The sequence below is a fragment of the Phodopus roborovskii genome, unplaced genomic scaffold (assembly GCF_943737965.1).
Source record: "Phodopus roborovskii unplaced genomic scaffold, PHOROB, whole genome shotgun sequence".
In the NCBI taxonomy this organism is placed as follows: domain Eukaryota; kingdom Metazoa; phylum Chordata; class Mammalia; order Rodentia; family Cricetidae; genus Phodopus; species Phodopus roborovskii.
This window is the reverse complement of record NW_026126525.1, coordinates 9,431,144-9,456,936: the sequence shown is the minus strand read 5'-3', so window position 1 is coordinate 9,456,936 and position 25,793 is coordinate 9,431,144. Positions and strand designations below refer to the sequence as shown.

At 42.6% G+C, this 25,793-nt stretch overlaps 1 protein-coding gene across 1 annotated transcript in view; it reads left to right on the top strand.

Annotated features, from left to right (window-relative positions):
• Positions 1 to 21,319, top strand: part of Anxa3 (annexin A3) — a 58,323-nt gene extending 37,004 nt beyond the window's left edge. Inside the window, exons 6-12 of the mRNA XM_051198187.1 lie at positions 3,919 to 3,998; positions 7,178 to 7,234; positions 7,596 to 7,689; positions 9,321 to 9,416; positions 12,560 to 12,618; positions 15,136 to 15,258; positions 20,865 to 21,319. Of these exons, the coding sequence (XP_051054144.1) occupies positions 3,919 to 3,998; positions 7,178 to 7,234; positions 7,596 to 7,689; positions 9,321 to 9,416; positions 12,560 to 12,618; positions 15,136 to 15,258; positions 20,865 to 20,924 (569 nt within the window). The 3' untranslated portion in view covers positions 20,925 to 21,319. The remainder of the gene's footprint in view (positions 1 to 3,918; positions 3,999 to 7,177; positions 7,235 to 7,595; positions 7,690 to 9,320; positions 9,417 to 12,559; positions 12,619 to 15,135; positions 15,259 to 20,864) is intronic.
• Positions 21,320 to 25,793: the final 4,474 nt, after the last annotated feature.

The following is a 25,793-nucleotide window of genomic DNA, read 5'->3' as shown; positions in this document are numbered from 1 at the left end:
CTGTTTCTATCTTGCGGAACAGTTTGAGGAGTAGTGGTATTAGTTCTTCCTTGAATGTCTGGTAGAATTCTGCACTGAATCCATCTGGCCCTGGACTTTTTTTCGTTGGAAGGCTTTCGATGACTGCTTCTATTTCATTTCGGGTTATAGGTCTATTTAAGTTGTTTGTCTGTTCTTGATTTAATTTTGGTAAGTGATAGTTATCCAGAAACTTGTCCATTTCCTTTGAATTTTCAATTTTTGTGGAATACAGATTTTCGAGTATGACCTGAAAATTGTCTGGATTTCCTCTGTGTCCGTTGTTATGTTCCCCATTTCATTTCTGATTTTGTTAATTTGCATGTTCTGTCTCTGCTTTTTCGTTAATTTGGATAAAGGTTTATCAATCTTGTTGATTTTCTCAAAAAACCAACTCTTTGTTGCATTGATTTTTTGTATTGTTTTCCTGGTTTCTATTTTGTTGATTTCAGCCCTCAAGTTGATTATTTCCTGGCGTCTGCTTCTCTCTGTTCTAAGGTTTTCAGTTGCGCTGTTAATTCATTTATGTGACTATCCTCTGTTTTCTTCATATGGGCACTTAGTGCAATGAACTTCCCTCGTAGCACTGCTTTCAAGGTGTCCCATAAGTTCGGGTATGTTGTATCCTCATTCTCGTTGAATATTAGAAAGTCTTTAATTTCTTTCTTTATTTCTTCTTTGACCCAGGAGTGGTGCAATTGCACATTGTTAAGTTTCCATGAGTTTGCAGGTTTTCTGCTATTTGTATTGTTGTTGAATTCCAATTTTAAAGCATGGTGGTCCGATAAGATACAGGGGACTATTTCTATTCTCTTGTATCTGTTGAGGTTTGTTATGTCTCCTAGTATGTGGTCGATTTTAGAGAAGGTTCCATGTGGAGCAGAGAAGAAGGTATATTCTTTTGTCTTTGGATGGAATGTTCTATAGATGTCTGTTAGCCCCAGTTGAGACATAACTTCTGTTAATTCTTTTGTTTCTTTGTTGAGTTTCTGATTTGTGGTCCTGTCTAGTGTTGAGAGTGGTGTATTGAAGTCTCCCACTATAAGTGTGTGAGGTTTTATATGAGCTTTGAGTTTTAGTAGTGTTTCTTTTACGAATGTGGGTGGCTTTGTATTAGGGGCATAGATGTTCAGAATTGAGACTTTGTGTTGATGGATTTCTCCTGAGATGAATATGAAATGACCATCTTCATCTCTTTTGACTAGTTTTGGTTTGAAGTCTAGTTTGTTAGATATTAGGATAGCTACGCCAGCTTGCTTCTTATTTCCATTTGATTGGAAAATCTTTTCCCAACCCTTTACCCTGAGGTAATGTCTATCTTTGGAGCTAAGATGTGTTTCTTGTATGCAGCAGACGGATGGATTCTGTCTTCGTATCCATTCTGTTAATCTGTGTCTTTTTATAGGTGAGTTAAGACCATTAATGTTGAGGGTGAGTAAGGACCATTGATTGTTGATGGTTGTTTGATTTAGGTTTGTTGTTGGCAGTGGTATTGTGAATATATTTGTTCTGCTTCACCCTAGGTTTCTGGTGTAGTTGGATTATCTGTTGCCTACATTTTTGTGGGCGTAGTTACCTTCCTTGGGTTGGAATTTTCCTTCCAATACTTTCTGTAGGGCTGGATTTGTAGATACATATTGGGAAAATCTGGTTTTGTCATTGAATATCTTGTTCTCTCCATCTATATTGACTGAGAGTTTTGCTGGATATAGTAGCCTAGGCTGGCATCCGTGTTCTCTTAATACTTTTAGAACATCTATCCAGGACCTTCTGGCCTTGAGGGTTTCCATGGAGAAGTCAGGTGTAATTTTGATAGGTCTGCCTTTATATGTTACCTGTCCTTTTTCCTTCGCTGCTCTTAATATTTTTTCTTTATTCTGTATGCTAGGTGTTTTGATTATTATATGTCGAGGGGTCTTTTTTCTTTGGTCCAGCCTATTTGGGGTTCGGTATGCTTCTTGTACTTTCATGGGCATGTCCTTCTTCAGATTTGGAAAGTTTTCCTCGATGATTTTGTTGAATATGTTTTCAGCACCTTTGAGCTGGGCTTCCTCACCTTCCTCTATGCCTATTATTCTTAGGTTTGGCCTTTTCATGGTGTCCCACATTTCCTGGATATTGTGTGTTAAGGATTTGTTGGATTTATGGTTTTCTTTGGTCGATGAATCTATTTCTTCTAGTTTATCTTCTGCGCCTGAGATTCTCTTTTCCATCTCTTGAATTCTATTGGTTATACTTGTGTCCGTGGTTTCCGATTTTTTGCCCAGCTTTTCAATTTCCAGCTTTCCTTCCATTTGTGTTGCCTTTATTTTCTCAATTTCGGTTTTCAAATCTTGAACCGTTTCCTTCACCTGGTTAATTGTTTTTTCTTGGCTTTCTGTACTTTCCTTAAGGAATTTGTTCATTTCTTCCACTTTTTTGTTTGTTTTTTCCTCTATTTCTTTAAGGGATTTTCTCATATCTTCTTTGAGGGCCTCTATCATTTTTATGATGGTGATTTTTAAGTCATACCCTTCTGCTTCCTCTGCTTTGTTGTTGTGTTCCATTCTAGTTGGTGTAGATTCCCTAGATTCTGGTGGTGTCATGTTTGTCTTTCTGTTGTTAGGTGTTCTCTTGTATTGCCTTCTTCCCATAGCTTCTTCCTGTAGGTGTTGGTGGTGTCTCTTCCCTCTCTCTATGGTCCTTCCCAGATGGGCTTATGTGGATCAAAGATTCAATGTCTGTATCTCTGTGTGGTCCAAGCTCTCTAGGAGGCTTCTCTCTGGCCAATAGCCGGGAGAAGAGGACGAGGGCTGGGCTGGAACTTGAGAAGTTTTTGCAGGGTAGTGGGATCTCACTGGAAACTGGCGCTCTCCAGCTGAGACCTCGTTCTTTTGCAGGGGCCCGGATTTGGGGGTCAAGGATCTTGCCTGCAGGAACTCCAAGTGGACCCGCAGAGATAGGCGGATCTCTGGGAGGGGCCTGGGACTCCAGCAGAGGACTGGAGGCGGGGTCAGGGACCAAGCCAGTGGAAATTACAGGTGGTCCCACGTGGATAGTCAGGTCTCCTTTGTTCGGAGTTGCTCCGAGAGGTCTCCGAAGTAGGGTGGACTGTTGGCTCCACCCTCTGTCCCAGTGCTCAACCAGAGCGGCAGGACCGTGGGGGGGGGGTAGGGCACAGGGTGGGGGGGGGTAGGCTGGAGGTTGGGATGGGTGGGGGTGTATCAGAGCTCCAAGGGTGCTCTCAAAGGGGACCGGAGACAGGAGCAGCAGGATCAGGGGCCAATCCAGGCAGAAAGATTATTTTGAGAAATTCCAATTAAATGATAGGTAACTAAATTATAGGCAACTAAATTGTTATTGATGTACTAATTAGAGTCCAGTCAGAAAACACACACACACACACACACACACACACACACACACACAAAACACTAGCTATTCTAACACAAGAGTTTATTAGAGATAATTGCATCAGTACTTTTTTTTTTTTTTTTGAAAACAGAAATGGAAGACAGAGGGTAAAACACCAGTACCTCCCAGGTTAAGGACTCCATGGCAAAGAAGTTGGGGTTATCTGAAATTGCAAGTTTGGGAGGAGGGTACTGCCTGTCTGGTATTGGTATCCCAGGGGCTCAGAAGAGAAGCTTAATAAAGAGCTCAGGACCTCATTTGCCTGTGTATCCTTTAGAGCCACTGTCAGATGAAATGAACCGCAATTCAGTTGAGAGCCACAGTTCTTACTGCTTGCCTCTCACAGCACACAGCAGAATCAGGGCCAGAGAGATGCCTCCACCACACACTCCCACACCAGCAGAGCACCAGAATGGCAAACAGAACACCCTTGAGGTCACTGTGCTCTGCTCTGGAGCAGTCTCTTTTAGTCTCTTGTGATTAAATCTCATTCATATTTGGTTTCAGTGTATAAGAAGAGTCTTGGAGATGACATTAGTTCGGAAACATCTGGTGACTTCCGGAAAGCTCTGCTGACTCTGGCAGATGTAAGGTTCTATTTTTCATTATTTGCCTCTCCCAGTAAGCCACAAGCTCAGAAATCGTTTTCAGGAATAGTGAGATTTCCACTTTTCTTTGGAATGATTTGTTCAAATCACATTTACATTTTCATCATCAATAAAGTGTTTAACCAAGGTCACAAAAGCACGTATGGTGACAGAACCACAATAAAAATCTTGGTTGGGTCAGATGAATCTACAGATTAGAAGTATTTCCACCGAGGGTCAGTGTGCTGTTCTGATATGCCACTCACATAAACTCTTAACTGCTCTATTTCAGCATGCTCACATCTTTAGAATGTGTAGATTTTCTCCTGGATTCCTAAGAATACACACACACACACACACACACACACACACAAGATGCTAAAGTTGGGGCTGGAGAAATGGCTCAGCAGTTAAGAGTATTGACTGTTCTTCAGAGGACCAAAGTTGGAATCTCAACACTCACGTGTAAGCTCACAATCCCCTGTAATTCCAGTCCCAGGGGATCCTGTTCCCTCTTCAGGCATGTGTGTATGGGCACAGCATGCATGTGGTGCCTAAACAAACCAACATGGTAAAAATCAAGAATGAGGCATATTCATGGGCTCCTATAAGAGAGGACATGATAGAAGCCCTGTCTCACTGACTTCTTGCAGCCGATTTACACAGCTCCTGATATGTGAGAAAATCCCCAGTGGCTCAGCTTGATGGCTGAAGTAGTGCTGGCCATGTGAGATATTATGCAGCTTGGAGATAATTCATCCTCATTATAGCTTGAGGTGCTTTAACTGCTGAAAACCTGGGGAAGGTTGAATACACACACCCAAATATATGAAGGACAGTGGCACACTTGGTCCTGCCAGTGCATGTTATAGTGCATATCCACATGTGTGATGTGAGCTCACCCACAGGAAGCAGGAAAGGTAGAGTTCCAAGATCTTTGGGATCAGATAGAACTGGCTCCTCCCACTGCCTGATGGCTCCCTATATCTGTATCTGTACAAGTTCCCTTAAGCTTTAAGGAATTTGTGTTCATGCCTGAGAAATTACACTTCAGATAGTATTAACAGCTTGAGGTATTATGAAGGTTAAGAGAGAGTAAGCAAGATGCTGTGTGCATAGAAAGGGATTAACACATTAGGGTTTACTCAAATGGCCTGGACTTTAACTAATGTGTGAACGTACCTACCATTACAGTTTCATGCAGAATGGTTTCACCGCTCTAGGACATCTGTCTTCTGCCTTTTATTTATATCATTCTTTCCCTCTCCCACAGAAACTATTCATCTTTTTCTGCTTCTGTCTTGCCTCTTGTATAGTGTCCAGTAGTTGATGTCATTTCTTATACAGCCTTTTCAGACCAGCTCTCAACACTTAGCCATGTGGTTTAGAGATTCATCTATGATATATGTGCTTTATTTTTTTTTTTTTTGAATGAGTGAATTTGAATTTCCCAAGTATATAGCAAGCAATAACAAAGGAAAAAAAAATCAAAAGTAGCAGCAGAAAGACAGAAAAACCTCATCAAATCAGGCAATCATAACATCCAGCAGGAACCGCTGGAATATCCTGACTGAGAGAGTAACAAAAGGTAACTATCAAATTGGTTAATTGCAGAGATCCCGCAGAGATCAAATAGGGAAAGCCAGTTGAAACAGGCAGCCCAAGCTGTGGGATGAGTGTCCTGGGTAGAGCACTGTGTCCCCTGTGGTGAGGCTTCAAGCAAAAGGACAATCACCACACCGCAAACAGAGAGAACATCACCAAACCAGTGCTTATAACCATCTAGCACAGTGGTTATCAACGTGTGGGTCATGACCCCTTTGGGGGAAATATCAGATATTTACATTATGGTTCATAGTAGCAGTAATATTACAGTTATGGAATAGCAATGGAATAATTATATGATGGTGAGTCACTACAATGTGAGGAAGGTTGAGAAGCACTAACCTAGCAGAAATGACTGGGGATGCCCTGCTTAGTCACGCTAGAAAAGCTCCTGGTTGGACAGTGTTCTCTTTCCCACTGTAGTCATTATGGTATTATGGGATAGACAATGGTCACCTTGGCTGTTTTCCCTCTCCCCGTGAAATACTCAGGGGGTCATTCTGACCCAGGTCAGGGGCATTTGGGGGACATGTGACATAAACATGCTTGAGCTGAACTTGGAGTATCAGTGCTGCCCAGAGCCAACTTCTCAGTGACCTCAAACAGCAAATGGCATTTTACCAATATAATGAATATTGCATGTGCCTGTAAGGGTTTTCCACATTTTATTTATTCCACAACTAGCCAGCTTATGTCTATTTTTGCCGAATAATATCTTATTGTATAAACTGTTTATTGGTTGAAGGGCACCTTAGTTACTTCCAAGTATTGACAATTAAAAATAAAACTCTAGTTGAATATTTATTTGCAAGCTTTTGTGTGGACATGTGTCCAGCTTCCTTAGATGAATGTCAAGGATCATAATTGATGGATCATACTGTAGGAGTATACCTAGCAATGTAGAAAACTGCTGGGTGGTCTCTCAGAGTGCATGTAATATCTTACATCCCCACTAGCAATGAATGTAGGGTTCCTATTTTTTCTAGTCTTTCCCAGTATTTGGTGTTGTCGGTGTTTTTGGAGTTTAACCATACTAATAGGTCCTGTTTTAATTTTAATGTGTAGCCCTCAGAGACATGATGAAAAGCCTCTTTCTGTGTGCTTTCATGCTGTCTATACATCTTTGTTGGGATGGTGCCTTAGATCTTTTCCTCTTTTTTAAAATTGGGTTGTTGGGCTAGAGAGATGGCTCAGCCGTTAAAGGCCAGGCTCACAACCAAAAATATAAAATTGGGTTGTTTATTATCTTCTTACTGGTTCTCAAAAGTACTTTGTATATTTTTTATTAGTCTTTTATCAGATATGTTTTGTAATATTTTCGGTCTATGCCTTGTCTTTCCATCCAGAGGAGATTGAGACTCTAGATTGTGTGCTTTGCTACACTGATTGACAAGTCAGTGGCAGGGACAGACCTGTACCCAAGAATGCCAGATACTTCTCTACTACATGGTTTGCATGAAAAAAAAAAAAATCTATCAAGATAAACTGCGGGTTGGAGTACTGGGTCCTTAAAGGATTGACCTTGGGTTTTGTTTTTGCTTTTGTTCTTCTTTTAATCGTCCCTTCTGGTTTAGGGTAGAAGAGATGAAAGTCTAAAAGTGGATGAACATCTGGCCAAGAAAGATGCCCAGGTCAGTAACAGCCAGGAGAATGTCTCTTTCACACACATACACCCTTGATGGCCTTTGCAAAAGATGGTATTACCCACCCAAGCCTATCATCTCCTGTCCAGTCTGAGTCAAGGCCTGGGGACAAGCATCATCCAGCCCAGCCTCTGCCTGCCACTGTGGTGGTGAGCATCCACCACTGCCACCACCAGATCTTGCATTTGACCTTCAGGTCTGAAGTCCGCTAAAAGTGAATGGTGTGGATGATAGATGGTTTTACTGGCCTCTAAAGTCAAATAAAATCCCCACTCTACCCCTTCCAATCCCTCCAGTAGAGAAAAGCCTGTATTTGTGATGATATGCAGGGTTTCTTCCATTTGTGCAGATCCTCTTTAACGCTGGTGAGAACAAATGGGGCACGGATGAGGACAAATTCACCGAAGTCCTCTGTCTGCGGAGCTTCCCTCAGCTGAGACTAAGTATGACTGAGTCTGTTTTGCTCTCTCTCTCTCTCTCTCTCTCTCTCTCTCTCTCTCTCAATATATATATATATATTTGTGGATGTCTTTGCAGTTTATGTAGAAACCTCTTAGGAAACCAAGTGGAGAAGTTGCATTTTAACTCAAGGCAGTACTGACATTTTCTTTCATTTTGCTCTGAAGACTGAGTAGGCTACCTACCCTGTGAGTAGCAAGCCATAGATGAGAATGGAGAAGAGGCAATCCTGCCCAGAGCAGAAAGGCTGGTTGTTGTGGGTTGGAGGAGCTGGTTATCAAACCTCCACCCATCCATCTCGGGTCCACCACCTTCTGGAAAAGCTAGACATTGAAAGGGAATTTGTTGGTTGACTAATGGTGACCAAAGGGGCTTTTGTGGATGGATTAATGGTGAAAACAGTGGCCTCTCTCTGACATGAGAGTGGGGAGGGCCAGCTCTTTCTCTCAGACCAATGATTGGGTCCCACCCTCCCTCTGTGTCTCCCTGAGCTGGTCTGGAAGCACAGAGTTCCATTTAGCATGGCCACAGTATAGCAATGGCTTCCAGGTGCCAGTTTAAAAAACAGCAGCATATAAGACTAACCTGAGACTGATCTGGGAAAACAGAAGGTTCTTGCTGGGACTTTTAATTCTGAAATTGCTCTTCTTTAACTTCAACAGTGACAGTGACTTTTGGTGCAATATGATAGTGGGTATACTAAGGTCTTGGTTTGACCCCTGTATTGCAAATTTTATTTCGTTCTTTTTTTCTTTCAAAATGTGTTGGATGACTCATGCCTTTCATTCAAGCAGAAGCAGGAAGATATCTGTAAGTTCCAAGCCATTTAGGGCCACAGGAGTAAAACTCCCATCTCAAAACAAAACAAAAAAAAGCAAAAACAAAAACCTTCAACCCTGTTGGAAAAATTGTCCTGTATACTCTATGACACATGTCCAAGTTTTACTTAAGAAAAATACTGATCAAGAAATTCGGATTGCTTCTGGTAGGTGTAAAGTGGCCCAAACTGCCTTAGAGAATGATTTCCTCAGCACAGGAAATCCAAGCCCTCCCAGACAGGGCCAGTTAAGGTGGCTTCTCCGATAAAGGCATTTGCCACCATAAAGGCACTTGCAATCAAGCCTAACCACTTGTGTTTGGTCCCTGGAACCCATGTCATGAGAGGAGAAATTCAACTCCTAAAGTTGTCCTCTGACCTCCACACATGTGTACACACACACACACACACACACACACACACACACACACACACACACACACCATAAAATTAATATTAAGAATGTTTTAAGGAATCTTCTCATTTAATGTTCTGAAGCACGAGAAGCACATCTGACCACTGGCTACAGCATTGATTCCTGGCGCTGCTACAATTTTAAAATGGATAAATAATTTGTCACAGACCAATTCAAGCTGTTTTAACTGCTTCAAGGTGGCAGGGAGGAGAGGTCACTGAAGAAACGGCCTAAGGACTTCAGTCTTCACTGTGCTCACCTTGTGATGGCTGAGGTTCTGAGCTTGCTGGTTGATCTGCTACGTGTTGCATTTTTAAATGTGAAATATATTCAAGTGTGGCCCTCTGGGGTGCTTTAAATATTTTTATGGTGCTACTTTTTAGCATTTGATGAGTACAGAAATATTAGCCAGAAGGACATTGAGGACAGCATTAAAGGAGAATTATCTGGGCATTTTGAAGACCTGCTGCTGGCCATAGGTAAGCCCTTGAGTGTCAATAAATGGAACTGTTTCTCCTTCTTTGAAGTCAATGTCGAGGTGAGCTAATTTTAAGAATCCTCACTGATCCATATGTGCACTTTACAGCCCCACCCCAGCAGTCCATGGTAGAAACAGCTATCTCAACAATGCATGGAGAAGTTATGTACTTGCTTCTTATCTTGCATTTTAAATCTGTACTTGGCTTGCAGTCGTGTTTAGATTATACCCTCTTTGAAAGCTGAATATTACATTCTACTTGCATTTTTACTGAACCTTGTTGAAACTGAGCCCTAATCAATTTGGTATCCCACTGTATTTGGTTATCTCTGGAACATGTCAGTTTCTTCCCAAACTAGAGCCAAAGTCAGAGCTGTAGATCTCTTTCTCTTTGGTTGAGGTGGGATTCAAGCAGAATCCATTCCTATATAGACTCATACATTAACGAGTGGTCAGGAATGCTGTTATGTAGGCAGGGAGGGCTCATTCACTAAGAGAGTCTCTCAAAAGAAAGGTGCAATTAAAGGAGGCACCTCTCAAAGACAGGATTCTTGACCTCTTTAGTGAAGTCCAAAAAAAATCTTAACTCTCTCCCTCCATCTTTCTCTTTCTCTCTCTGCACCTCCACACAAACAGGGGCGAGGGGGTGTCTAGGATATCTACTTAGAGATGCTGTATAGCCTACTGCAGAATTCTGATGGGAGATGTCATTTTGTAAATATGTTTCTCATGCTGGTTAATGAATAAAGCACTCTTGGCCAATAGGAAAGCAAGATAGGTGGGACTAGGAGACAAGGAGGATTCGAGGAAGTAGTAGGGAGGAGTCAACATGTCAACATGGAGAGACTGGAGAGAACAGAGGCCCTACCCTACTCTCTGGAAAGATGAGACCACATGGAAATACTTAGATTAATAGAAATGGGTTAATAATTAAGACAGAGCTAGCCGATAAGAAACAAGTAAGTGGCCAACAGCATTATATCAAATACAGAGTCTCAGTGTGTTATTTTGGGGCTGGTGTGGCGGTGGGTCCGGCAGCAGGAAAAACTACTCGTAACAGAATTCCCATTGTCATTTCACCAGCAGGAAGTCATTCCTAAAATCCATTATAGTAACTGACAGCACCTGTTGTAAGATCCCTAAGAATGATTTCTCTACTGGTTCCTGGGATTCATCCTCCAAATGCTAGTTCCCACCTCTGATGCCTTAACCTTAATTTCTGTGTCCAGGGTATCATGTTAAACTCCTCACAAATGTCAACTCATTTAAACTCATTCATCCCTTTGGGGATGCAGTAAACTTGGGACTCAGATTGACTTCCTTCCACTGTGACTTTTTGAGCTGAACTGATAAAGGGGTGTGGTCTTCATTTTAATGAATTTAATGAATTGTGCAAGATGAGGGCTAGTCAGAATTTAGGAGCTTACAGCAAGTTATAGTTTGGTCCAGACAATGAAGAGTGCTGGAAATAGGCAATTGTGAACTGTGCTGATGGTTATAATTGAAGTAGTTCCTCTAGTCTCCCTTTCGATGATGGGTGCCAAAGTAAGTTTCCTTACTGCTAAGTTAACGCCACTTTCCCTATTTTCAGATACAAAGAGCAAACCTTATACTTAAGAAAATAAAGAAAAGGCCAGCTAAGGGAAAGGAAGGACTATGATGAGAAGAAGTGTATAGGTCTAGTTGTGGGGAAATAGTTGAAAGCTTAACAAGATAAAGGAAATCATAATGGTTTTGGTCAAATTCTTAAAGCCCAATACTTGTTAAAGAAAATTTAGGTAGTACAAATGCAAATGGTTGGTCTCTTGTCAGACAACATCACATCTAAAGTTTTCCATAAATCATTTATAGATACTATTAGTTGCCTTTCTGTTGCTGTCGAAAATGGTAAAATCACCAAGGCAACTTAGCAATGAAGGGAAGGGTTTATTTGGGCGTATGGTTCTAGAGAGATAAGAGTCTATAATGGAAAGGACAGCATGGCAGCAGGAACAGGAAGCTCAAGGCTCACATCTTTAACTACAACTAGGAAGCAGAGAGACTGAACTGGAAGTAATTTAAGGATTTCAACTGTCAAAACCCATCCCCAGTGATATACTTCCTCTAGCAAGACCACACCTCCTAAACCTCCCCCAAACGGTGCCATCAGCTGGGAATCAAGTATTCAAATTTCAGAGACTACCAAGGGTGTTTACAATTTAAGCCACCACATACAGCAAGGCTTTAGCTTTCCTTAAGAGTATGGAAGCACTATAAGGAAAGCCCCAGGCTTCCTTATGGAGTCCATTCACTCACTTTTAGTCAGATTCCTGCCTGGGCAGATTTAAGAGCATGAAAACAACTGTGCTGTGTAAATAGGTTTATTCTCTATAGACTTTACTCTTCCTCTAGTTTTTCACTTATCTCAAGGAAAATGGATTTACCCATGTTTTTTGTGAGTATTCTCTTTCTGATTTTGTTTTCCTTGCCGTTTCATAATAAATATTTGGAACACCATAGTATATTTTAGGTTTCTCTCTCTCACACAATTTAAATTTGAAACAATCTTTTATATGCCAATCCCAGTTCCCTCTTCCTCCCCTTCTCCCTTGCCCCCCAAGCCCCATCCCATTCCCTTTCTGCTCCCCAAGTATATTTTAGATTCTAAACTTCAGTTGCATGTAGTTCCAACACAGTCAATCTCACTAGCCTATACCTCCTAGTCCATTCATTTTAAAGGAAACTCTTTCCACAAGGAGATAGGGTTCTACATTGAAGTTTCAGTGTCCTTTTTATACAGTGAGTTATTTGTAGCAACATCTTCATAGTCATTGGAAGTCCAAGCTGTTCATTAGTAGCCTTAGTAGTCAAAGATGTAGAAACTGAGTTATGGTACAACCTAGTATTATGACAAGATGAGGCATGCAGTATGTCTGAGAAGTGAAGTTGAGTCAGACATATGGGAGGGTCTTTGGCAGATATATTTTTTCCGTGGCTGAACACAATTCCCATCCTAAAGTTCTGTGCAAGTATGACATCGTGAGGCTTTGAAACCCGGGATTAGCAGCTTTTCTCTCATTCTAAGTACAAGTCAGTACTGGGATTGCCTCAGTTCCTAATAAGTGAGACTAATCATTACTTTGCCTTTTGTTTAACAATAAACAGTTCATTGTACGAGGAACACCCCGGCTTTTTTAGCAGCAAGACTTCATCAAGCTTTGAAGGTTAGTCTGAAATTTTCATATTGTACTGGTAGATAGCATCCCTCATGGAGAAAAAAATACTGTTTAATGCTGATGGAATGTCATATTTCGTTTCCACTTCAGTGAGTTTCTTTTTGCCGCTAATTTTCTACTAATTTGCCTCAAAGTATGATAATAAATGCACCAGTCAGGGTAGAGGGAGCTCATAAAGAATTAGCTAACTCATTTTCCTTACTTCATCTGTGTAGGAAGTAGAACTTGTAGAATGCTAAACCTCAAAAAGCCCCTGAAATGCACGGTCTCTCAAGTGACCTTATTCCAAATGAGGCCAGCTGAGCCAGCAACATGAGCAGGATACTGATGACTCAAGGTTTTTTTTTTTTTTTTGTCTTCATTCCCTACAGCTGGGTTTAGCTCAGAGTCAATGCTTCCTTGGTTATTCAGTGGGCATTTCCCATGCCTGTAAAAATAATGTCCATTCCCCTCCCCTCATGTCACCACCAGTCCTGGCTCCCGTGTCCAGGGACCTCACAGGCTGTGCCTACTGGAACTGGCCTTGCTCAGCTCTGGAAATGGGACGTGCCCTCTCCAGCCTTTTTCCTTCTGTCTCAGCCACCTCCTGCTCCTTGCCATATCCTGGTTAGCAAGGCTGTTCCTCCATTGGCGTCTCTGTATCTGTCTTCCCTGTCTGTAGTGTTCCTCCACCTGAGATGTGACTGTCTTCTTTCGTCTTTTCAGGTCTCAGCTCAAATGTCTCCTCTTGAAATAACCCTCCCTGAATTATGCAGTCAACTGACTCTCTTTTCATCACTCTGCATCCTATTTCCCGGTGTTTTCTTCCATAGTTAATATTTATTAAAATATTTTATTTTTTCCATGGCTAAACACAATTCCCATCCTAAAGCTCTGTGCAAATATGACGTCAAGAGGCTTTGAAATTCAGGATGAGCAGCTTTTTTCTCATTCTAAGTAAAAGTCAGTACTGAGATTGCCTCAGTTCCTATTAAGCGAGACTAATCATTACTTTGCTTTTTGTTTAACTATAGTTTGCTATCTCCACCTGGGAGAAAATAAACTCCATGGGGCCAGAATCTATTCATGGCTGTGTGAATGGTGCAGGGAAGAGTGCCTGGTACACAGCAAATGTTCAACTGGCATTTCTTGGATACAAAAATAAAGAGAGCCAGCATGGGTGTAATAGCTGCCTTGAACTGCTTTACGCTCTTTCCCCATTGTCCACCTACCTGCAAACAGCTCTCCGTCTCCCTGTTTTCTCCATCTCTGGCCCTTACTCCAGCCGAGTTCACAGCCATCTCTCTGCTTTGCTGCAGCAGCCCCATCTGAATGTGTCTCGGAGTCTCTCCTCTTACTCCCTTGTACTCATTCTGGTTCTCCCTGGAATCTGTATTTCATATTGCAAATGGGCTGCCTCGAAAGCAACCACAAATAAGATCTCATCTCCGCATTCTTAGTTCAAAATATTGCAACAGTTCTACGTATGTGGGGTACAGTTAGACGTTTATTTCATGGTTAACAAGGTCTAGGTTTTCCAGATGCATTATTTGCTGTTGTTCATTATTTATATATCCTCAGATGTGGCATTCTTTCTTGTCCTAAACTTTCATACACACATACACCACAGAGAGTGGGGTGTGGGGAGAGGGGGAGAGAGGGGGGGGGAAGGAGGAGGGAGGGAGGAAGAGAGTCTTTTACTAGAACATTCTTTGTTTCCTATACAAATCCACCCCTCCTTCCCTGATGCATATATCATGTGTGTCCCCAACCTCTCCAGTGTTGCAAACACAGGTGTGTCGCACTGTGTCCACCATACCCCTGATTATTTGGGCTTCAGTGTATATGTCACTTTCTTGGGCAGACCTTTCTTAATCTTTAGTCTTTTCCAGGCTCCACTAAAACACACCTCCATTGAACCCAGTAACTCTCATCTGTCAGGCTGATTGTACTTGCTTTCTATTTAATAATTGTACTAGTTCATAGAGAATTTTGTACATGTTTTGTTCACATGCACCTTCCCACCCCCAGCTCTTCCCTTTCCACCCAACTTGGTGTCCTTTCTTTTTCCTGTTCAAGATCAATTTAAGCTGCTCACATATTTTCGAATGTGTAGCCTTCCACAGAAGTGTGGTCGACTTAGCAGGAGCTATACTTTTAGAGGAAACTAACCCTGCCCCTCTCAGCTGCTAACAGTTACCAATAGGTCAACAGCTAGGGGTGGCATTTTGTGCCCAACTCCCCTCTGTGCTGGGATTTGTGCCTGACTAATTTTCTTGTTTTCTAGCCTGCATCCTTCATAGCTTTGGAGGATGCTAATCGGGGACTCCTCCTCTATTCTTCATAGCATGGCTATACTCACTACACAGGCTCAACACACATTTCTCTAACAAATGAATGATGGAGTTTGGTGCTAAATGAGTGAAGCAGAGCTGCTGTGGTTGAGTATTTTGTGCACTATGGCCTGTCTCATAACTGAATATCTGCATGTCATCATGTGACCAGTGAGTGTCCCTTTTGTCCCAGGGGGCTGGAACAGATGAATTCACTCTCAACAGAATAATGGTTTCCAGATCAGAGATTGACCTCCTGGACATCCGGCATGAGTTCAAGAAGAATTATGGCCACTCTCTGCACTCAGCCATTCAGGTAAGTCTCCTCTGGAAATAGCGTGGCATAGTTTTCCCTTCTCTGCTCACAATCTTTCTTTGGAAGACCTTAAAACATAGCTAGGTCTGATTAAACTTCTCTCTTCCTCATCATTGTGTTTTCTGAGGTTTAAAAAGTTATAACCAGACATTCCTTAACTGGGGAACTGCGGGCTGGAGAGATGGCTCAGTAGTTAGGAGTACTCATTACTCTTGTAGAGGACCTGGATTCTGTCCCTAGCCCCACATGGAAACCATCCATAACTCCAGTTCTAGAGGATCTGACACCCTTTCCTGGCTCCTGTGGACGCTGCATACACATGTTTTGTTTAGCCTTAGCCCCTAAACGCCTTTGATAATTCAGATTATTAATCCAGTATGGGCACTGGGGTTGAGTGAAGCCATTTAACAAATCCAGTCACCGAGTACCACACTGACTAGATGCAGAGGTAGAGCCTGGGGCTGGTTCCACATGGGCCCCACATGTAGCATGACTCCTTTACCTCTGAGTTCTTAGATACTCTTAGACACTTTCTCAGGAAAATCAGCTTTGGAGACCCAGGCTGGTACCTGCTGAAAGCCATAGCCCAGCAGGGCCAGGACAAATGGGACAGCAGCCGGCAGAAGTGTAGAGAGTAACAAGATGGATGCACACACCCCAGGCCAGCTGCAGGATTATTTAGACTGTGCAGGTACAGATTCTTGGCAGGATCTACCCCTCCAGCCCCTAGGACTCTGAAACCCTGATCTCTGAGGAATGTGATACCTAGCCATGGCCACTGGGAATGCCTGGCGTAGGCTACATTCCTGTGTCACACTGAGTAGTTGGAGTCTTTCCTCCTACCTGTAATGCAGCCCTACCCATGATAGACACCTTACCCAGGTGCAAATATGGGCCTGGGTGTCTCTAAGCACCTTGGGAGCCTTCCAGCCTTGGGGCCCACAAATAATTTTTATTTTAAAAAAACATATGAATAAATGTACTTACTTCAACCAGTCAGCTAGATTTGCTCACCTAATTCCTCTGTGCTTTTTTTTTCTTTTCTTTCTTTCTTTCTTTTTTTTTTTTAAACAGCATCTTTTTTTCATCAGAGAAAGATGCATGGGTAAGTTGAAATCATAACTGATCCAAAAGAGCAACAGGCTCTTCCGAGAAGTTAGCACAGATTTTGTCAGCAGCCCACATTTGATTTATTTGAATTGATCCTGACACATTACAATAGTTTCAATCATCATAGGAAGATTCGATAATGTTAACCACATTGTACTTGCCAAGGCAGAAAAACAGACTCATACGTTTTCTAACAATTGGCAGTAACAAGGTTGACACCCACCCCAGTGGGGGCTTTTGCTTCACCCTCAGCCAACCAGAGAATTTGATTAAGCTGTGTCTCTCCGTCCCCCAATGGTCTGGGTAATGGAGAGTTATTGCATTAGGAAACATTTAAACTATTTGTAGTTTGATAAAAAGAAAACTCCATCACGGAGGAGTCCAGTTTGTGATGTGAACTCATACAGATCCCTTGCTCTCTACTTCCTACATACATTGTCAGGTAGTCTCATTCACATTTTCCTGACCAGCCAGTGAGGTCTTCAAAGTTGTGTTTCTGAGACTCGGGAATTAGAATTCTGTGTTGTGTACATCCCAGTCTTTGGTGCTGTCACCTGTATCAGCCTTTTTTTTGGGGGGGGGCACCAACCAGCTTCCAAATCACTACACAGACTTATTAGTTTTGAATGCTGGGCCTTAGTTTAGGCACATTTCTGGCTAGCTCTTTTAATTTAAATTAACTTGTTTCTCTTTGTCTTTTGCCTTGGGCCTTTTGCCTTTCTTCTGTATATCTTACTGTCACTGCCTCTTGTATCTACTGGCTGGGGACTGCCTGGCTTCTTGCCCTCTCTGTGTCCCTCATTCTCTCCTCCTCCTTCTCTTTTTTCCAGCCTAGATTTCTCCTCCTATTTGTTCTCTCTGCCTGCCAGCCACACCTATACTTTCTCCTGTCTATTAGATCAATCAGGTGCCTTAGGCAGGCAAAGAGAAACAGCAACATATCTTTACATAATTTATCACACATCCTTACATCACATGTTAAACAAATACAGCATAAACAAGAGTAACACACCTTTATACAGTTAAGGTAATATTCTGCTGCAGGATCAACAAATAGAACACATCTTTGCCCACTTAAAATAATATTCCACAACAGTCATCCTCTACTTTTTCTGATTACTTGGACATTGAACTGCTTGTTTGCTTGTTGACCCCTCTCATGGGCAATGACTACTGAGGAAGAGAGGAAGGGAAAAGAAGAGGTGGGAAAAAAAGGCATCTTTTCCTGACAAGATGTGATAACACATGTCTATGACACCCATTGTTTGGGAATGGCTGAGGCAGGAGGATTTCTGCTGTGAGACCAGCCTATACAACATAGTGAGGCCCTGTCTAAAAAAGATATTAATGGAAATTTAGATGAGACTATGTTTTGTTAAACTTTCTTGGTCAATAATAAAAAGTGCTGTATAAGAGCAATATAGCAACTACCCTAAGTAATCTCATGGTCTCACCCCCAGTGACGTTCTTCCACCAGCAAGGTGCTACCTCCTGAAGGTTCTTTAAATTTTCTAAGCAGTGCCACCTGCTGGGCACCAGGTGTTTAAACATAGGAGCCTATGGAGGACATTCCCAATTCAAACTGGCACAGTCATGTTTCTGAGTAAGGGTGGCAATTCCATACAGAGAAAATTGGGAGTGAGGAGAAGAAAGCTTAGAGTTGAGCTTTACCCATTACTGCTGCATAATGGCTGTGTAGCAGAGAAGATGAAGGTGGGATGCCTGAGGGGAGGGAGAAGGCAAGGGAAGAGCGTGTTCCAGGAGGGTGAATGAGGAAGGAGCTGTATCCTGATGACAGAATGTAAGCTAAGGGCTAAGAAATGTTTGTGCTATAGAGGAGGATGATTCACAAAACAAGAATTAATGGCTTGGCACTTAGATTAGTAAGTTTATAGTCATGCTGATGGCAAGAGATGAGAGCCTAGACTGTATCTGTAGTAACTTGGAAAGACACTATTATAAAGGAGAAATTGTCTGTAGTGACGAAATATGAGGGAGGGGAGAGAACCATTCAGTGTGTTACCAGCAGTCAACAGAGTATTTTGTTCCTTTCTTAAGAGGAATTTTTGGGAGGCAGAGATGATAGAGCCGGGCTCTCTCAAGTAGCTCAGGCAGGCCCTGAACAGGGTAAGTAGCCACAAGTAATTTTAAACTCCTGATGTTCTTGCCTCTGCCTGCAACATGCTAAGATTTCAAGATTAGGCTGTAATACATGACTATTTGAAACAGGGTTTCTCTATGTGGTCCTGGCTGTCTTGGAAGTCACTATGTACACCAAGCTGACCTTAAACTCACAAAGATCCCCCTGCCTCTACCTCTGTAGTGCTGGGATTAAAGGTGTGCGCCACTACAACAGTCTCCATACCTAACTCTTAAAAACAATAAATAGAATGTAATTAGGAAGCTATAAATGATGCATAACATTCTTTTCAAGCTAGCAAAACATTTTATGAAATAGCATTTCTTGAATGCAGTATAAATAGACTGTCTAGAGGGGTAATGAGGCAAAAGATAAGACAAATGTTTGTTTAGTCCCTATAGCAAATAACAGCCCTGTTCTAAGCTTCTTCTTTTCGTGTGTGTGTGTGTGTGTGTGTGTGTGTGTGTGTGTGTGTGTGCGCGCGCGCACGCACAACTTGTGGAAGCAATTCTCTTCTTCCATTGTGTGGATTCTGGGGATCAAACTCAGGTCGTCAAGCATGTCCCTTTACCCAGTGTGCCATCACATAATGGGGTATCTTTTCTTGACCAGTCAAACCCCAACCATTCTGTACAGCTCTGATCAGAGCCCCTGGAGGCCCTCTTGAAATACAAAGCTGGAGCGTGGCTGACTGCCAACAGTTTGGAAGAAGGTTGCATGTGGCAAAGCAGGACAGGCAAGCCAAGAGAGGGAAGAATTAATTCCATCATCTGCAACAGCAGTAGAATGTGTACTGATTCTCTTGTGTCCCCCGCTATGACGCTATGCCCACCATCTCCACTCGGTGACTTTTCTTCATTACTCACTTGACCCTTACTCTAATATCCACCCGAGCTACACCTTTCCCAATATAGACTTCAGTGACAAGAAGTGGTCACAGACTAGGTCACTCAAATAAAACAGAAACAAATAGGGAGCTTTAAGGCCAGTCGGGTAAAACGCTGAGTTTTGCCCCTAGTGCTGACTTTTGTGGAGGGAGTGTGGCCACCGTGCCTAACCCTTCAGCTGGCATGGTTATTTTTTCTCCACCAGAACATTTCTCTGCTGGCGTAGAGGTTGCTAAGCCTCATCTCAGGGCTGTGGCTCATAACAGCAGTGCCAAGTGGAGTTGTTATGTGACAAAATTTTTCTTTGAGAGACACAACACATCTTCTAGCCCAGACAGGGATTCCATGGCAGAACCAAGTACGGATATCACCAAGGCCCAGCTCTGTGAATCAAAGTGCTTTTTGGGGGTTACTTACAGGAATGTGGGTGAGGGGTTATTTGCCGGCTCAGAAATTACTCAAAGACAGTCATAGCAATGCCAACTCCAGCATGGGTGACAGCTCACAAAAACTGGGAACTGGGTACACTCTGCACAGCCTGTGGCAGGCAGCTCAACAAGTTGGCGAATGTCCTTTCCAAGTGACTCGGGTCTAACCCTTTCAGGAAGCTCAGCAGGTTATTGCTTTTCCCAAGCAGTTGATCTGGTCTCATAGTCTTTGCAGCTCAGCTTGTCTGGAAGTGGTGGGTGGGGGTGGGGAGGGACTCTCACCTTTTATTGCTTACTCTGGTGGGGAGGGGGCTAAATTAATCTGTTCACTTTCAGGGACTTCCTGAAGCTATTTTGAGTTGTTTACCTTCCTGCTTAAGGAGCTTCCCTGCCAGATGGAATGTTTGGATCTCTGAGAAAACTGTTAGACAACAGGAATAAGGGACCAGACTCTCTGATTTGAGGGCACTTTTCTTACCCTCTATATGTCTCACTTGACTATTACATGGAGATAAGGAGATTTCATATTCTGCTGCATAGAATTTTTGTAAAAGTTGCAATAGTTAATACAAAATAAACTTTTCCTTTAAGCTTCTTATATTGGAAATTCAACCCAGGGCTATATGCATGTTAAACCCACTATAGACTACGGAGTGACACCTCCAGTTCCCCCAAGTAATGTTTGAGTTACAAATAGGAGTGCTAGGTTCCCTGCATTATTATTGAACATAGCTTTTAGAGATTTTGTTAGCACCTAATATGTAATAACATGTAATTGTTGAAATCTTGCTCTTTTTTTTTAAAAGTCCTAGTTGAAATTCTGGAGGATTTGAACATCATATATTTCGGAGAACATGCTAGGTAGGAGCGTAACTGCATTCAAGTATAAAAGAATGCTGTCACTGAAGGTGTGATGTACTCAACAGGGCAGCTCACGCATCTCCTGCCCAAGTGACTTCCCTAACACCGTGAGGTCTGATTCACCTCTAATCCCCTCATTATTTATGGTTTGTTCTTCTCTGTTGATCCTGTCCTTTACAGTCGGATACTTCTGGAGACTACAGAGCCGTGCTCTTGAAGATCTGTGGAGGAGATGACTGAAGAAGATGGTCTCTAAAGGATACTGCCCTGATGATGGGCCTCAGCAATGCCAAAGGCTCTGCTTACAGCTCTCCTACAGTGTTCCAAAGTGTAAGCAAATGCAAGACCGCAACCTGTCTGCCTGCTAGGAATCATCATCATTTTGCAAGGGCAAAAGCAAACATGATTTTATAGTAGAGCATCTCATTCATAATGTAGAGGCTTATAATCTACAATTAAAGACCTACTAATGATTTTCTACTTTGCTCAGGAAGTTGGAATCAGTGTAGTCTAAATCAGGATACTAAAAACAGCTGCCTTTGTTAAACATAATTTGTGTGTTTGCTTTCAGCATCTACCAATACTGTGTTGCCTGGTGCTGACAAGTATCTTAAAATACATTTGTTGTAAATGCTGTTGCTGCTTTATTTATTATTTTATTGGTGTGGTCTAAAAAATAATAGAGAAATGGCATGGAGATGCACACCTACAATCCCAATGCTCAGGAGGTGGAGGCAGGGGCATGAATAATTTGGGATCATCCTAGTGAACATGCAGGAGATATAAAGAAGTCCATTAACAACTCAGTGTGGTTGAGGCTCAGGGCTGAGGAGAATGGTATCGTATGGATTTTTTGTCAGGGAAATGAGGTAATAATATTGGATTGGATACTGGCAGGAAAAACAGAAGGGTTGCTGGCAGATACTTCCAGCATTTCTCAGGAACCTGTGAAATGGATTTCCATCTGCCAAAAGAGCCACCTCCCTATCTTCCCTTCCTCTGGTGAATGAGACATCTGGCTTCCTGTTGTCCTCTGGTGTATACCCAAAACCAATGCTCACCTCCAGTTTCCTGGGTCCCTACCGGACAGCACCAGTTCACAGAATTCCCTTCACTACCCTGCAGCTACTGTCTTTTCCTTTATAACCCATGAGGTTTCCCCTATTTCTGCTCTTCTCTCCTTTCTAGAGAAAGGTAGCTCTGGCATGTGACAGTCTGCCTCTCTCCAAGACATAGTCATGGGTGCATTGGAATTTCCCAAAGGCCTCAAGGCCTCTGCTATTCTGTCTCTTAGATCTATAGTAAAAACCTTCCTCCCACCCATGGATTAGTCAGTCTGTCAGCTTCTCTGTGTCTGTGCTTAGGCCCCTTGATTTCAGCACCAGATGTAAGTGAGACTGGAGTAAAGAAATCCCCAAAATAGCTATTTCATGAATGGGGAGAAGGTTGTAAGAGAACAGCCAGACACATTTGTATGAATCCAGAACAGAGAAAGAAGCAGACCAGCCATGGCCAGGTCTAGAGAAGGGCGCATGAGAAATCATGGAGAACAAGCACCTGGACGGGGGGTGGGGGTGGGGGGCTACGAGCTGAAGCAGCCTGGGTGTTTAGGGTAGAGGGGGAGGTGAGAAGGGCCAGGATCCAGGATGTTAGTGTGGGCTTTGATGTAATAGGTACCTGACTAAGGACCAAAGGAGCCTGGAGTGCAGCGTGGGCTTTGATATGTAACCTCAAGTATATACCCTCTGTGGCAGGTTCCTGAGGAATGCTTGGACTTTATATCCACCAGATTGTTTTATAGTGAAATGAAGTATTTTAAGAGTCATTCATGGGGCTAGAGAGAGAGATGGTTCATCAGTGAAGAGTGCTTCTTGCTCTCCCAGTGAACCTGAATTCAGTCCCCAGCACCCCATGTTAGGCAGCTCACCACCTACAGGGGATCTAGTGTCCAAGGGCACCTGAGTTCATGTGAACACTGCCCCCCACATACACATAACTTAAAATAGTAAAAATAAAAAAAATACTAAAGAAAGGTATTCAGTAGAACATAACCCTCTGAAAATGTTATTTTAAGCCATGGCCAGTAAGTGGCTCATGCCTGCACTTACACAGCTACTAAGTTTAACTAATATATTTTTTAATTAAACTGTTTTCATATAATATATTTTGATCATTTTTACTTCCCTCAATTCTCTTCCCAGATGCACCACACTTTGCTACCCACCCAACTTTATGTTCTTTCTCTCTTTCACAAAACAAACCAAAGAACTCCCAAAAGTAAAAAAACAAACAAACAAAAAAAACACACACACACACAAAATCAAAAAAAAGAAAGAAAGAGAGAAAAAAGGAAAGGAAAGGAAAGAAAAAACAATGCCAAAACAAAATGAAACAAAAATTTGCCAAAAAAGGAAAGAAAACATTGACTTTGTTTTGTATTGGCCAACTACTCCTGGGCATGGGTGCTGCACTGAAGTGTGATTGACATTCACAGTGAGACTCCATTGAAGAAAACTGATTTGCCCTTTCCCAGCAGGTATCACTTGCAAGTAGCTTCTTGGTTCGGGGTGTATCTTAGGGTTTCTATTGCTGTGAAGAAACACCATGACCACGACATGTCTTACAAAGAAAGTATTTAATTTGGGCTGGCTTATAGTTTCAGAGGTTTAGTTCGTTGTCATCATGGTGGCGTGCAGGCAGACATGGTGCTGGAGGAGCTGAGAGTCCTACATCTGGATCCACAGGCAGCAAAAGCAGCTGTGTTCTGGGCATAGCTTGAACATATATGAGACCTCAAAGCCCGCTCCCACAGTGACACACTTCCTCCAACCAGGCCACACCTCCCAATAGTGCCACTCCCTATGGGCCAAGCATTCAAACACATGAGTCTAGGGGGGCCATTCCCAGTCGAACCACCACATTCCACTCCCTGGCCCCATAGACTTGTGGCCATATTATAATTCAAAAGCATTTAGTTCAACTTTAAAAGTCCCCATAGTCTATCCCGGTCTCAACAAAGTCTCTTCTGAGATTCATGTAATCTCTTAACTGTAATCCCCTATTTTAAAAAATGAAAAACAAATCACACACCTCCAACATAAAATGGTACAGGATGTTCATTACCAGTCCAAAATAGAGGAATTCCAAACTCTGCATTTCCATGTCTGATGTCAAAGCATTCTCCAGATCTCCAACTCCTTTCAGCTTGGTTGATTGCAACACCCTCCTTTGTCTCATCTGCCATATGGTGGCAGGGGTGAGCTTCTCACTGCCTGAGGCTGGTGGTAGAGCTGACCACCATATGGTGGTCATAAAAGCCAAAGAGCTGCCCCTGCCCCTCGCCAGCTGCAGCACTCGGTAGAGTGGTTCCTGCACCTGTTTGGGCAGCACCTTAGAGCTGGCCCTGGTGATGTAGGTATGTGTGAGCCAGATCTGAGGTCATGAAAGTAGGAGAACTGACCCCGCCCCTTGCCCCTTACTGCTTAGGGTAAACTAGCTGGGGCAAAGCTGAACTGAAAGCTAGAGAGCTCACCCTAATGGTTTAGACCAGGGAGAGTTGGTAGGTTGATCAACTCTGCAACTACCCAAACCCAGAACTAGGGCTATAAGTTGACTCACCCCAACATCCAGCCTATCTACGTTCTATTGGAGCATGTGAAGGAGCAGATCCTACAGACCCAAAGCTGCAGGATCTCCAAGGCACAGGGCAACGACAGCATAACCAATAGGAGTCACAGTGAGGGCCCAACATTGATGGTGTAGCAGAAACCAGAGACCTCGAACCAGACCAACGAGTCATTGCAATGAACACTTGAAAGTAAAGATATAGGGACTAGTGGGTACACTGAGTGAGTGACTCACAGTGTCACACTAAGATTCCAAGATGAGATTTTCTTTTTCTTTCTTTTCTCTTAAATTTTATTTTATTTTGAGGGGAAGGTTGCTAGGGCAGAGGGTGGATACTAAGGGATGAGGAGATGAATGGGATTGGAATGCATGATGTGAAAGACACAAAGAATAAATTAAAAATAATAAATAATAAAAAGGAATGTCTATCATTCCCTGTACATTGTCTAGTTGTCTCTGTCACTTATATAGTTTTTACTTTAATCATGAGATAATCATATAAAGCAGACATTATTATTACTTTGGAGGATGATTACTTAAATAGTTAAGACATTCTTGAGCTAGTCATATTGATGCTGGAGTTTGTTTGTGACAGAGCCTGGGCCCTGATAGCCCTAACAAGCTGGTTTTGGACACTTGTCCACATTAGTTAAAGAAATAGGTAATAATGAAAAACTGAAAAGTGGGGTTTATTCAATGTGGCAACATTCAAAAGAGGAAAAAGGGAAGATAGCAGGTGACCCCAACCCCATCAATAAATATTACATTGAGGTTTAAGTAGAGAGAAATAGGTATGCATAACTAAGAACCCTGGTCAGGGTATGGTCCTGACCACATTTGTCTAGGCTGTCATCTGTCCTGCAAGGGGGCCTGACAAGCTGACAATCTCTTTTCTAGAGACAGGCTACTTTTCTGTCTGGCATCACCTTTCTTTCTCTCAACCTGACTGGGGAATTCCTTGGGAGCCCATCATCTCCATAGTCTGATAGCCAAAGAGAAGGTAAAGTTGCCTCTGTGTAGAATGTCTTCACACCTGCTGGGACAGTTCCATGATCTTACCTTAAAAAGACAGAAGATGCTGTTACCCTACATCATACATTATTATGGTGTGTTAGTCAACAGTGGTAGTGCTCATTGCCTCCAGTTTCCACAAGGTGGCAGGTCAACTTCAAAGTCAAGCCTTTGGATTTGTGTCCAAATGGTAAAGCCTACTTGCTTGAGAATAGCTACTCCAAACAGGAACTACATGGAAACATGCTTCATGGAGTGTATGTCACTATACAGGCATCTTACCAACACTGTAATCTTTGTCAGTGGAGCATGTGGATTATTGAACGGTGTCCTTTGGTTTCCAGCATTCTTTGGGGCTCTGCATTTGTATAAAGGTATACTAACCCTGCCATGGATCACCTGCACCAGTGAGTATCAGTAAGTCAGCTCACTAATCTTGCAAGCTGTAAGGAGCCCTGGGTTTGTGATGTG